Source organism: Phaseolus vulgaris, chromosome 7, assembly GCF_000499845.2.
Source record: "Phaseolus vulgaris cultivar G19833 chromosome 7, P. vulgaris v2.0, whole genome shotgun sequence".
Taxonomy (NCBI): Eukaryota; Viridiplantae; Streptophyta; class Magnoliopsida; order Fabales; family Fabaceae; genus Phaseolus; species Phaseolus vulgaris.
In genome coordinates this window covers 11,285,084-11,299,594 of record NC_023753.2, presented here as the reverse complement: position 1 = coordinate 11,299,594, position 14,511 = coordinate 11,285,084, and the positions used below count along the sequence as shown (strand labels likewise).

Sequence of the window (14,511 nt, the reverse complement as noted above, 5' to 3'; positions counted from 1 at the left end):
AGACTTTTTCTTCCTCGTACCTTTCTTGTGACACCCCATACTAAATAAGAAAATACCATTTTATCCTTTTTTTTTTACCCTTGAATTTGAAATAATAAGTCTATGAATTATGTAATTTGGGTAAATTCTGGATTACATAATCCAGAAGTCAATTTCATATTTAGAAAAGACTTCCAGATTATGTAATCCGGAAGCTAATAACACATCTAAAATAAAGACTTCCAGATTATATAATCCGGAAACTAATCTTATGTATAAAAAAGACTTCGGGATTATGTAATCCGGAAGCTAATCATAAAAGACTTCCGGATTACATAATCCGAAAGCTAATTTTGAATCTAGAAAAAGACTTCTAGATTATGTAATCCGTAATATTGAAAAGGGTATTTTTGGAATAAGAAAAATTTATGGGGTGGCACAAGAAGGTATGGAGGTGCAGGAAGAAGCAGCCTTTGGCCCAATAAAACCCTAAACCTCTAAGGCTTTTTCTTCTTGTACCCCTACATATTTCTTTCTGCACCCACAATTTTCTACATCCTGGTTTTAACCTTTTATTTGAAAAAGGACACCGTGGTTACCAAAAATTAAGATTTATGAGTGTGCTACGGATTCATTAATCCGAAACTAAATCATTTATTTTTGGATGAAGGGGTGTTCTGGAAGCAAATTTTGCATAAATTATTGATTTCTAGATTATTGAATCAGAAGCCAAATTTTGTTACAAATTGGTGGATCCGGAATGGTTTTTTTTAATGATAGATTTTTGAATGTAAAATGCATATTTTAAATTTCGGATTGGTGGATCCGAAATTTTACTACAAGTGCCAATCTGAAAATTTTCTGGATTCCATAATTTAGAATGCAAAAAAATAAATACAGTTCAAGTACATTTTAGGATTTTAAAAAATAATAGGACAGTTTGATCTTTGCATAACATTGTGGGGGGTGCAGAAAGAAAAATGTAGGGATGCAAAAAGAAACTGCCAACGTCTAATTATTCAAATAAAATTTAAACATGTTGTAGCTGCATTTAAAACTAATTAAGAAATAAGAGTTTAAAACCTACTTAAAATTAGGTTTTATTGAGCCTATTCTTGGTCCATTTAAAACATTATATAGAATATATTTTTTTATCTCTGCCAACCCGTTACACCATAACTATCCAATAGACTATTTCATAAATTATGAATCTATTTTTAATTATCTTATGTCTAGTAATAACTCGAATAGTAAATCTTACGATCCTTGAGTTACTAAGTGTAGACACCAATGTTGTCAAGATCGCGATCGTACAATCTTAAAAGGGAATTTAAACTCTTAAAAGTTTAAAAATAAAATGGCGGACATACAAAGATATAAAAATGATCTAGACAAAATACATACTTGGTGTTCTAAAAAACTATATTCCATTTTCCTAACAAACCACGGTTAAATTTATCTACAAAATGTATTGACAAACCAAAACCCTGCCTAGGTTGCCAAGTATATGTGGTCACAAGAGAATTAAGGGAAAGATTACCTCCAAGATAAGAGAATAGAAAAGGCGGAAATGAAAACAGAAAATGATCACTAATCTAAGTGTAAACTTTCCAAGGTGAGCAAGAAAACCTCATCGTTATGACTGTTTACATTTCAATATTTTTATCACTTAATGTGTTAAATAATTGATTTTGCTTATAATACTTTAATTTATGAAATGTCACAATTGTTAAAGCAAGAAAAGAGCAAACCAGGTATTCATTCGTGACAAGGGAGAGACAGACTATGTCAAAATCTACAAAATTGGGCATTTGTCATGAATCTTGTTGCTACATTCTCGTTGATATCACATGTGCCTGCTGGCTGCTTCTTCCTGCCTCCATACCTTCTTCTCTCACTTCCATAGATTTTCGTATTTTCAAAAATGCCTCTCTGTAATATTCTGGATTACATAATCCAGAAGTCATTTTCCAAATTTGTAATTAGTTTCCAGATTATATAATCCGGAAGTCTTTTTTCATATGTATGATTACTTTCCGGATTACATAATCTGGAAGTCTTTTTTAACTTCCGGATTATGTAATCCGGAAGTCTTTTTTCAAATGCGTTTCCAGATTACATAATCCAGAAGCTATTCTATGGGGGTGGCACAAGAAGGATACAATTGTATTTTCATGTTGCGTATGGAGGTACCAGAAGAAGATATGGAGGTGCAGGAAGAAACAGTCGTGCCTGCTTTATTTAAAAAAATGCTAAAGATGATTCGTGCAACAAAAGTTGTCTAGACCAAATAAAATTTGGGTTGAAGGGAAAACTTTTCACATCCTTCACGGTAAATAATATAGACTCCATTATTACATTCAAAACAATTGTGTTCATGGTTAACAGAATTGACCACATTCCAATGCTCTGAATGAGCCAACTTGGCCACATTCATGACCTCCCTCTTCTTTTTGTTTGAAGTGCTCTAAGCTTCTTATTTTTGATGAATTTTCAAAAAAGGGAAAAAAAATCAAATACCAGAAAAAATTATCCAGTTCTTAAATCCAATCATTAATTTGAAAAAGAGAACTGCCTTCCTTTCTTTAGCATTTGTGATACAAAAATAATGATAAAAATCACAAGTTAAATCAACTATTTAACAGAAATTAAGGATCCCAACTATGAGAGAGATCTGAGTATCTCGAGAGAAAACATGAGGAGTTGAGTAGAGGAAGGAGAAGCACAGCTTACTGAAGAGGAAGGAGAATAACAAAGAGAAGATTCATTTTTAAATCCAAGCATTTAAGTTCATCTAACCTGGATATGTGAGAGAAATGTCAACCAGAACAAAAAAAACATTGACATATTGACACATCATTCTTCAAATTACTAATAGAGTTCCTATATTATAGAATGAGTATTTCAGGGCTTAGCATTCAATAATTCTATACAAATGCAAAGAAAGTGTCTTGGTGCAGTGGCGTTATTGCACTTCAATCACTTTCAGATCAAGGATTCAAGCTTCTCTCACCCACATGATTTACTGTAAAAAAATGTTTACGCAAATGCTAATAAAACTATGCAAAAAATCACTTCTGGGTAAACCCTAAACTTCATATTTAACATCATGTGTTTAGAGGCAATGAACTACTACAACAACGCTGACTTGGAACCACTTAACCAAAAAACAAAAAGGGCGCATTTATAACCTATGCTTTAAGCTAAATTAAGACAAAGCTTACCCAGCAGCTTAAACAAAAGTCCTTATTTATGACATCTAATACTTATTTTCTTTTCTTTTCTTTTTTGACAATATCTATCGATATAAGATAGAAATCCACTTACTCTATGAGCAACCCAAAATGAGAAAAATAGCAATTTTTGGCTGAATTGGTTATAGAGAATCATAAGAATATTTACATGGTATCTGAACAAGGAGCATCATACAACACAACCAGAAGGTTCCTCGTGCTGATTCCATAAAAATTTCAACCAAATAGGCAATCACAAATCAGCTAGCTTACATATTTCTAATAAAACACTCCAAAATATGTACATTAAATCAAAGTCAACAATTACATTAGGCCGCTTTTGTGGCCTAAGCCAGGTTCGAAACTCTTCCTGAATTTCTGGTGGTAATTCATCAATGATAGAGAGATCAATCTCATCAATATTATAACTACTCCAAACTTCCCTCCCCTGTGGTACACCTACACTACATCCACCCTTGTTGGTATCAATCTCTTCATTACAAGTTGAATAACTATCATCAGTAGACTGGGATCCTGCAGTATTGACGATATTAGCATAAGAAACAGAGATGGAAACCAAAATATAATAAAAGGAATGTGATTATAAAATTACCAAGCGATGATGATATTTTAACATCGTGGGCATTTGAAACATTCTTCTTCTCCAATGAAGACCGGGAATTATGGTAATTATTGAAGATATTTATAATTGAACAGTTCTCCTGCAACAAAAAGAAATCTTATGCTGTAAAAACTTAAATGCAATAGATTCATGGCTGAAACACCATATTCTTTATATCAGCATATCATGTAAGTTGATTAGTTGATATGATATGACAGCAATTCTTTTCATATCTGAGACTTCTTCAGTAATATATATATATATATATATATATATATAATCTTATGCTGTAAAAACTTAAATGCAATAGATTCATGGCTGAAACACCATATCTTTATATCAGCATATCGTGTGAGTTGATTAGTTGATATGACAGCAATTCTTTTCATATCTGAGACTTCTTCAGGAATATATATATATATATATATATATATATATATATTATTAAAAATTAGAACAAGCAGGTTGGGAGCCAAGATTCTGAAAACTTAACCATGGTCAAACCAGACTGCACAACATGAGACATTATCCCCACCATTTACATGTAAAAAACAGTAATGACGTGTCATTAAAGTTCCCCACTAAACACAATATCCATTCTTTCAGACACAAAAAAGATATGTTGCAAGGAGTAGCTGGACATAAATTGTATATTCATGTCTTCTTTAATAATCGAAACCATATTGGTTTTGGAATTAGCTGAAAAGTATTAAAGAAAACTTTGAATCATATGACCTTGTGGAAAAGTACTGCACTGACACCTGGTCTCAACCAATGTTTACCAGTTGTTGAAATAAATAAATTTATATACTGCAATTGGATCAGAATTATGCTGCAATTGTCTTCTGGCATAATTACCAGCTTAACCAATCTCATCCAGTTTACAGAACTAGGTTATGATCAAAACTAGGTTACTCTCGGTCAAAAACATTATTCGGCATCCTAGATCCTTGCATAACATTATAACTGATTTGAAGGTTTTTTATGTTCATGATTGCATTTAAGATAAGTAAAATTATGCAATGAGTAGCTAAATAGTGTCAGAAAGCATACATGAAGCATCTTTCCTGCTCTCTTTTTCTTCCCAACTGCTTTCAAACTAGAGATATTTGAAACATGACTAAGATCTTTTTCAGGTAAAACTCTATGTGGCTCACCGTGTGTCACTCTGTCTTCACTTCCTGAAATAAAAAATGATCAAATCTCAAAAGGAACCAATAGAAGAGAGAATGAAGAGCTAAAACCAGTATTTCACAGTACCTGAGGGTGACATGAAGGAGGATTCTTCAGTCAAGCCTTCCACTTTAGTGGTTAAATGATTCAATGGATCCTGCAAAGGAAAAGGATAAATCCCCATGAATCATTACTGAACATGAAGCATTTGTATTAGTGAATAAAAACCATAGGTTTGAACTCTGATGCACACGCACATTGAATATTAACAGTCAGAAAGAATATCGATCAAACTCTTCTAGTTGAATTTAATAATCTTGCCTACAAGCAAGTTTGTTTTTCAGTTCTTGGCTCTGAACTTTATAGCTGAGAGACCCTACCTAATAAATGTACCTCATTCTTAATGGATCTAGTAGTAAAAGCTTAATTCTCATTTCTCTGAAAAGTCATACATTTTGCTTCAAGTCACCCATGAAGAAAACCCAGTAAAAAATATTGAAGTCTGATAGATCACCAATAAGCAAAACATATATGATGATTCATGAGAAATTTGAGTTTTCAGATACTTTAATATATTATGTTTATTTATAAAAGCATGACATGTCTATTTGCTAACTGGTATAAAATATTTCTACCAGATCCTCATATTAGCCATTAGAAACCCTTCAAAATCTATCCCACCTGGCAGTTTTTCCACTTAAAAATAATCGGGTAGATGTCTCATCTGAGAATAATATTAAAAGAAATTGTTCTATATGGGTTATAATATTATACATCTTCTTAACATGAAATCTGAGCATGATATATACTTGCTTTGATACACCTGTGGATCCAAACAAGCATTCGAATGCTTCATTTCTGCATAATCAGGACAGTGAAGCTGTAAATCATAGGGAACCATTCCCGTACAACTTTCACTACCTGCTTAAGCACGTAGCCTTCATCAAATTAAATGTGAATGCAAGAGAATGAGTTCTTTGATAATTAAGCAACCAATGAGATGATGTTAAAACCTGAAGGTGATGATGGTACAGCTTCATGAATGACAATATCTATTGATGGATTTGATGTAGAACTGGATGGAAATTGCCCACCAAAGTATTTAGCAATTGAATGTGTTCCCTAGACACAAATGTCATTTAATATGTAAATTTTAAATAACATTATATGATCCTAAAAGGTACCACTTTCTAAGGACCAACCTAAAATAGGAAAGTAAAACTGCAAGGCTCATGTTAAGCAGTATAAACCAAACACTGAACACATATCCCTCAGAAATACTAAATACTAGTAGTAATAGTATACTTAATAGCAATTCAGGTTATTTCTTTTCAAATGCTGGTTATGCTCCTCAATGCTTTAAGGTGATCCTATATCAGGAAAGTTCAGAAAATCAAACAGTTCTAACTTACAGATGGTATGGACACAATTTTACTCGCAGAAACAGAAAGTGATGTCACTCCCCAGATGCTATTTTCATTTCCGGAAACCTTAAAGCTGTAGGTAGGAGTCCAAAAAATCACGTAACCTGGCTTGAAACAGAATTAGGGCATCCTCTTGAATCTTTCTAGTCCCATATCTTAAAGGACAAGATTTAGAAGGGAACTTTCTAAGTGAATCTGAATCCCCTGTCTGCAAGATAAAAGCTCAAACAAAATATACATAAAATAAAACCACTGAAGAGGATAAAAGAAAAGTTGGCAATCAGAGATGAGAAAATCTAAAAAATGAATATCCAAATAAAAGAGAATTATGTAAAGATCAGTCACAGAATACCCACCTTATATGCTCTACCATGTAGCGTCAGTGTCTGTGCAATCCGTTTGTTTTGATCCAGATCAGAGTAAAGGCGTTCATTGAGCTCTTCACACAGTTGATTAAGCCAATGTTGAACCTGAAAATAAAAAATGAATCACAAAGAGAGATGTACAAGCTTGTAAAACTACACAAAATAATAAATCATAATCCTGCAAATGCCAGCCAACAGAAACTATAAAATACACAATATTTATGTGAGCAATAAAAATATCTGATCCAAGGAAGCATTAAAAAATAAAGCACAAGCAGTTTTCATCGTGCATAAATAATAAAATGTTGCTGAGTGCAGCATCACCCAAAATAAAGTGCTACTGCTAGGTGTAATGCTCATATGAGGACTCTTACGGAATCAATTGTCTTCAAAGCCTGAGGCCCAGGAAATGTCTTGCCAGAACCATGGCTCTTGGGAAGGAGTCGCCCCTCAACTTCTTCCCCACTGATTCCTCTTGCAATATTCCACAACCAAGTACTGTAATGCTGTAAAAGCTAGAATCAGGAATAGAATACCAACAGATTGCAATGGAGACAATCAAACAGACAGTAATGAGCAACTAAGATACTGATCAGAAATGCAAGCCATTAGAGGATGACACAAAATTGCTATTTAAATGAGATCCCAAAATAAAAAATGAATCACAAAGAGAGATGTACAAGCTTGTAAAACTACACAAAATAATAAATCATAATCCTGCAAATGCCAGCCAACAGAAACTATAAAATACACTATTTATGTGAGCAATAAAAATATCTGATCCAAGGAAGCATTAAAAAATAAAGCACAAGCAGTTTTCATCGTGCATAAATAATAAAATGTTGCTGAGTGCAGAATCACCCAAAATAAAGTGCTACTGCTAGGAGTAATGCTCATATGAGGACTCTTACGGAATCAATTGTCTTCAAAGCCTGAGGCCCAGGAAATGTCTTGCCAGAACCATGGCTCTTGGGAAGGAGTCGCCCCTCAACTTCTTCTCCACTGATTCCTCTTGCAATATTCCACAACCAAGTACTGTAATGCTGTAAAAGCTAGAATCAGGAATAGAATACCAACAGATTGCAATGGAGACAATCAAACAGACAGTAATGAGCAACTAAGATACTGATCAGAAATGCAAGCCATTAGAGGATGACACAAAATTGCTATTTAAATGAGATCCCAAAATTTAAATTGGCAGACAGCCAAATGATATTCTGGAAGCAGATATAATATAATATTATATATATATATATATATATATATGTGTGTGTGTGTGTGTGTGTGTGTTTGTGTGTGTGTGTGTGAGTGTGTGTGTGCATTTATATAACTCACCCATGTTAAAAGACAGAAACTCACCCAGTATTGATCCCATACCACTGTTGTAACTTCTCCTCTGAACACTGAAGCAGATCACCAACGGTGTTGACACTAAGATCACACTGTAAAGAACTCCCCAACTTTCCTCCGAGGTGTTTCCTGCAAGTAAGTTTTCTTCAACAACATGCTTTATGAATTATGATATCAAAGATCATCATGATCAAAGAAATTTCAAAACAGTTAGAAGAGTTACATGAAAAGCTGAAACTTGAAAAATGTATATTCAAGACAAAATTGGATAAGATTTAATTATGAGTGAAATACATGATAACATAGATAACATATAATGACACATTACATTTTCTTTATTGGCAAAGATGCAAGTAACCCTTCAACCGATGAGTGTTATGCAGGTTTGTTCATAACACTTGCAAGTTTAGCCAGCATCTGAGAAAAGCATCAGACACTAGTTATTCGCCATAAAAAAATATCAAGGATCCTTAGGAAGAAAGATGTCAGAACTTATGACAGATAATATATGGATATATAAGCATATCAAGACTGCCTTTACCTTATTATGAGCAATACCGGCAGAGCATGTGAATTCTGTGTCTTTCAGCACCTGCATCCTGAGGTCACTAACAATGACAGCCCCACAAGCTAATAGATTATCTTGGTAACTAGCATCACTTCTACAAAGCCACTTCCTAACCTCTTCTTTGACATCACTTCCATCCTGAATAAGAAACCAGTTTCAGTACTGCCATATATTTTCATGCCTGTGCTGCCATTAACTGATTTAAAAAAAAAAATTAAAGATGAGGTAAGCTAATTGACTGCATTAAAATTTCCAAAATCAATGGTCCTGATAAATGGACAGGACTGAACAAGCAAGTTTGACAGGTAAATGTAAATTCCAACTGAAGTTTCAAGTTGTACTGCAGTTAATTTTATTATTTCTTATAATTGTATAATATTTATATCAAAAGTGATGACATTCAATTCTTTTAATATAGCTATGAAAGTTAATATTAAACAATGTTTATAACTTAATGGCATAGAAATTTTGAAACATTCATTTTACAAATCAATTTTTTATTCAATAGATATTTTATGATAATGCCCACATACAGCACACATTAAAATTAAGATTCAACTCCTGTTTTACTTCTGAACCAGAAAACACCCTTTTTCAGTGCATTGATTGACTGCGTTTACAGAATTTTGATTTAATATTGAAAGGCTTGCCTACTAAATAAAACATTTTCTTTTAAGACAGACAAACATACAAAATAAACAAAAAAAGAAAAACTGTATTTTGTATCTTTATATTAACATCAATAAAGCAATCTCAGAAAAGGCAAGGCCTCTGACCTCAATTTCCTCTTCAAAGTCTTGCATGCTTTCTGGAGATGTTTCCATCAGCATGGTTTCAGCAACATGAGTTAGATCAAGATATACCTCATCAATCGAAGCCCTCTCACAACCTGAAAATTTTGAAATCGGGCACAATTCAACACAAGGGAATGAATGACTCCAAAGGTAAACAATCATTTTGAAATGCCAGTGACACGCACCTCTGAACCCGCATTCCTATAAGAGTTGAGATCAGCCTTACCACGTGCTATCGGAACTTGGACCGGTTCAATTTGCGGGCATGCCTCCTCGCATTGAACTAAAAAAAGCAGAGAGAAGGTGAACGCGAACCCAGATAATAGAATAAAATAGAAAGTAAATAGTCAATTTAGTATATGAAATTGCGATTTATTGTCACTTTAATCTCTAGAATTAGCAAAAAAATTTAAACAAAAGTTCCCGTATTTGTTATCCGTGACTAGTCCAAAGTCACATACAAATGACATAAGTGATCATGTTAACTCATTGAGTTTAAGCACTTAGATGAAATAAAATACAATATCAAAATTAAATTGGCATTTCTTCTAAAATCAAGGGTTTGGTTCAAAATTACCGTTTGACGCCACATCTGCGAGCCTCATAGCTGACAGCAATGAGAGCCCCACCTTTGTAGGAGTTGTACTGTATGACTGTAGTGGGCAAGCCCCTTAAATTTGGTTGTGTTCTCTGTTCCACTACACCAATCAAACAACAACAACACAATCATCATATAATGACACAAATTGGGAATTATTTGCAGAGAAGAAGAAGGACATTGAGTTCAGAAATGAGAGAGAAGAAAGGAACCTTGAACGTCCATAATCCATGTCTACGTGAGCAATCACTCTTGCATCGCAAGTTTCTCGCCTCGCTACCGACATGGCTTCTACAACCCTTTTTTTCCCTACAAATCTCTTCTCTTCCCTCTTTTATCTCTGTGCCACACTCACTCCCCATCTCTTTTTTACTTTTTTTTTTCTTTAACATTTATCATCTATATCTAAATATAAAGGATTCTTCTAAATAACAGTTTTTTATTATCTATTTTTTTTAATTTTATCTATATATTAAAATAGTTATAAGAAGATTTTAGTTATTTTGTAATTTTGTAAAACTTTAAAACAAAACTTACTTCTCAAAGGTTACTCACACTCACATATATATAATATTTAAAGTTTTTTCGTAAGTTAATGGATCGTCTTTTGTTAAACCCATAGTTTTTATTTGCTTGTTGATCCTTTTCTTTGTTAAGGGTCCTTTTTCACTCTCTATTTAATTGTTGTTTCAATATTTGTTCTCTGTTCTCTGCTTTTGGGTTTCTAGACTACCATGACAGATTATATTCTTGGTGTGGTTGACCCCAAGCAGTGGCATTCTGAGGTACTGATATGTGATGATGACTGATAATGTGTTATGAATTGCTTAATATTGTTTGATTGCTCCACTGATATAATTTGTTTTTTCTTTTATTGGTCATGCAATGGCATGAATCAAGAATCTGAAATTGAACAAGCATCACTAGGCGTCCTAGATGGTGCACCTTGGTGGGGAGAGGCTGGTACTTACTCAAATTTAGTTTCATTTTCCTTTTGTTTTTGGCCTCTCGTATCTGACTTGTGTTTCATTTGATGGGCGGTCTTATCTCATGGTTTATCTTGATTTGACATATTAGATTATGGGAGTTGCTGATAAAATTGGTGTGGGAGTACATTTCAACCCCTTTGTTAGTTGGAATGGAAAGGTATCGATAGCCTCTCATCATGACTCAGTGCTGTAGTTTGTGATTAAGACCTTTAGTTTAGTTCCTGCAAACTCACCTTCTAGAGAAATTATTTTAGAATACTGGGATATTTATAGTTTTCTATCAACACATTTTTTTGGCTTTTTTGTTAAACAAAGATTACCTTTTTTCACGAATTCCTTGTCTCTACAAGCAAGTTTATGCAGTTGTTCAAGTATGAGATTCTTAGAATGCATGACTTACTTCAAGATGTTCACTATTGGGAGAAATTCTACTTATGTGGTCGGTTACAGAAACCAGTATGTTCTATGCTTTTTATCCTCTTCATGTCGAGAATCGTTGATTCTTGATATTCCTTGTGTTCTAAGCTTATTTGTTTACAAAATTCTTAATTTTCTTATATGAAACATTCTCTAAGTATGAGAGTGTAGATATTTTATATATGGCATTTATGCTAATTTATATTTTCTCATGTTTAATTAGAGAGATTTAAAGTAGTATAACAAGTACTTCTAATTCTAAGCTTTATCATTTACATATTATTGCAGATTACTGTCATGAGTGTAGTTAGATATAAAATACAGAACTCTAGTGACAGAGAGGGGAAAAAAAGTGGCATTGTCATTGCGAAGAATGGGAGGGAGAGGAATATGGTTGTGGTAAAAAGGAAGAAAAGGTTGAAGAAAAATAAACCCTAGTTCTTAGAATATCAGGATCATTCAGATAGAAAATAAAAGAAATTACTGGCCCTGACTAGTTTTCTAAAGTGAGCACGAGACTATGCAATTATTGGAAGTTTATACGTGGTGATAAAATTCTAGGTGAATATGGATTTTAAATACCAAATCGACTAAGTCACTGCCTTGTATTCCATATCAAGAAAAGTCATATTTTGTATACTTGTATGCATTCAATACGAGATAACGAAATATACAAAAATTCATGTAACAATGCTCTAGTGCTAGTGTCTCATATCTATCTCATAGTTTGCCTGTCCTCAATTTACTTGATAACTTGGTTCCATGATTGAGGCCTAATTTGGTCCTATATTTTTGGACATGTTTCATTTAGGTTCATATTGTTGTTGACAATTTAGATGTTAACAACACCAATTCTGTTAACTTGAGAGCTGCAGTGTCAGCTGCTCTTCTCTTGCTTCCATCGGAATTTACAGAGGTATACTTTTTTCTTATTAAATTATTTACTTTGAGAGTTGGACAACTGAATTGATTTAACCATCCCCTTGCAGGAAGACCTGTATGCGAAAGTATGTAGTCTCTCCTACACGGGTGATGTACGCATGTTATTTACTAAGGATAAAAACAAGGTATTCCTTGTTACTAGTAGAGTAGGATGTGGTATGAAAATGTTAAATCAGACAGTGCACGCTTTCAGGAAGGGGATGATGCCAGGACCCTTCATCGATTCATTGATCAGATGTTGTCCCAAGACATTATGTGAAATCAGGCGTCGAGCCGTGGCCCACATCGTCACAGAGGGCGAGGTCACGGAGAAAAGTGGGAGCGTCCGTCTTGTCCGACCTCGAGCAAATGGTCGATCTCAGCCCATGAGGGTACATGAGACAACGATAGAGAAGAAGGCCCAGGGGAAACAATAGCCGTATGAGGCGAGAAAGCCCCGAACTAGGGCACGAGCAAGGGAGGACGGACCCCCAGACACAATTTTCGAGTAGAGTTGAAGAATCTAATCGTTATTCCTAACATAGCGGAAAGATTGAAGATACCCCGAAGACTGACAAAAGGTTGGGGCCCAGCAAGAGCACTTGGTGTGAATTCCACCAAGCCTTTGGCCATGGTCTGCGCAACTGTTTGTCGTTGGGGTACTAGTTGGACAAACTGGTGAAGAGCGGCTTCTTGAAAGACTACTTGCAAGAACCGCATATATATATATATATATATATATATATATATTAGAAGTTTTTAAAAATAGTTAGCTTACCCTCTGCTTTGTTTTATGGTTTGTTTTCTTTAATCTTTGAAGATCGTGTTATTTTACACCGGAGCAAATCAGATTGCAGGTGATAAAGCTCCCCAGTAAGCGACCAAATGATGAGATGTTTTTCTTTTGAATGTTTTGTTTCTAATACTTTTGTGAATATATTAATTCCCTATGAAGAGAGATATCTTTTTGAGATACAATTACAATATAGTTGTATATATTCATATGTTAATTAGATATTGCTTATTTTACTTTTATTTTATTATATATGGGTAAAATTAGGGACGTTACAAGGGTTTGTTTAGGGGGGTTAAAATTTTTTCGAAAAACATTCATCTAGATTTTCTAATATTTTATATACAGGTTGGAGCATTTCTCAAAATATTTAAATATTTATTTATTTACTAATAAAAGAACAAAACATAATAATAAAACTCACCTACTCTATTTTAAAATATTTAACCCATTAATAATTTATTCATATTATTATAATATAAATGTGAAAATATTGTTTAATTGATAAAGTATTAATTTTCTAATTTTAAGAGAAAACCAAAGAATTCTCTAGTAATTTCCTTTGTCATAATTGTTTTTTTATCAGCAAGAAAATATATAATAAATGTGATCAACTTTAGGTGTGGTTCAATCCTCTTACAAAACAAAAAAGACATACACCTTAAGAAAATCCTCACTGTCTACCATGTCACAACTAACTAAAAAACGACTTAAAATTCAAAGATCAACCGTGCCACCTAATCAACAACTATTAATTGAGTACATACATACCAGGGGTTCTAAGCACCAATCAGAGAACGAGAAACTTGTTGAAGGTACCTTTGATGAGATACAAGACCAAACCTTAAATTGTGCCAAGGAGAAGACTTCAGAATAGTCTACCACTCCTCCGTTGAATAAACAATTATTCTTATGTCTCCAAATCTCGCTTACCAATACAATCCAAACATTACCCAAAATAAGATTAACTGAAGTGGTCGCACCAAGAATTTTAAACTGCTCAAAATGTGACCCAGGAGAGAGAAGATTTACCAAACTCACTCCTAACCATACATAACAAAGATTCCAAGATAGCCAAGCGACTCTGCAGCCGAAGAACAAATGACTTGTCGACTCCACTGACAGCCTACTCGAACAATAAAGATTGCTCTCAACCTGAACCCCTCATGATGGCATTTCATGAAGTTCTTCTTGAATCAATGTAGAGTAACGGGGCGGAAGCAATGAATGAAGGTGAGCAAGATCCTCCTAGGAGTGGTGTCGATCTTGTAGGTGCATGCTATGT

At 33.9% G+C, this 14,511-nt stretch overlaps 1 protein-coding gene and 1 pseudogene across 1 annotated transcript; one reads left to right on the top strand and one right to left on the bottom strand.

Moving 5' to 3' along the window:
- Positions 1 to 3,324: 3,324 nt before the first annotated feature.
- LOC137828217 (DNA polymerase eta-like) lies at positions 3,325 to 10,489 on the bottom strand (annotated as a pseudogene).
- Positions 9,647 to 13,321, top strand: LOC137829036 (uncharacterized). Its single transcript, XM_068635833.1, is given in 7 exon segments — positions 9,647 to 9,658; positions 10,835 to 10,891; positions 11,007 to 11,069; positions 11,184 to 11,252; positions 11,459 to 11,551; positions 12,324 to 12,428; positions 12,502 to 13,321. Coding segments are annotated over 7 exon segments (768 nt in total). The 3' UTR covers positions 12,871 to 13,321.
- Positions 13,322 to 14,511: the final 1,190 nt, after the last annotated feature.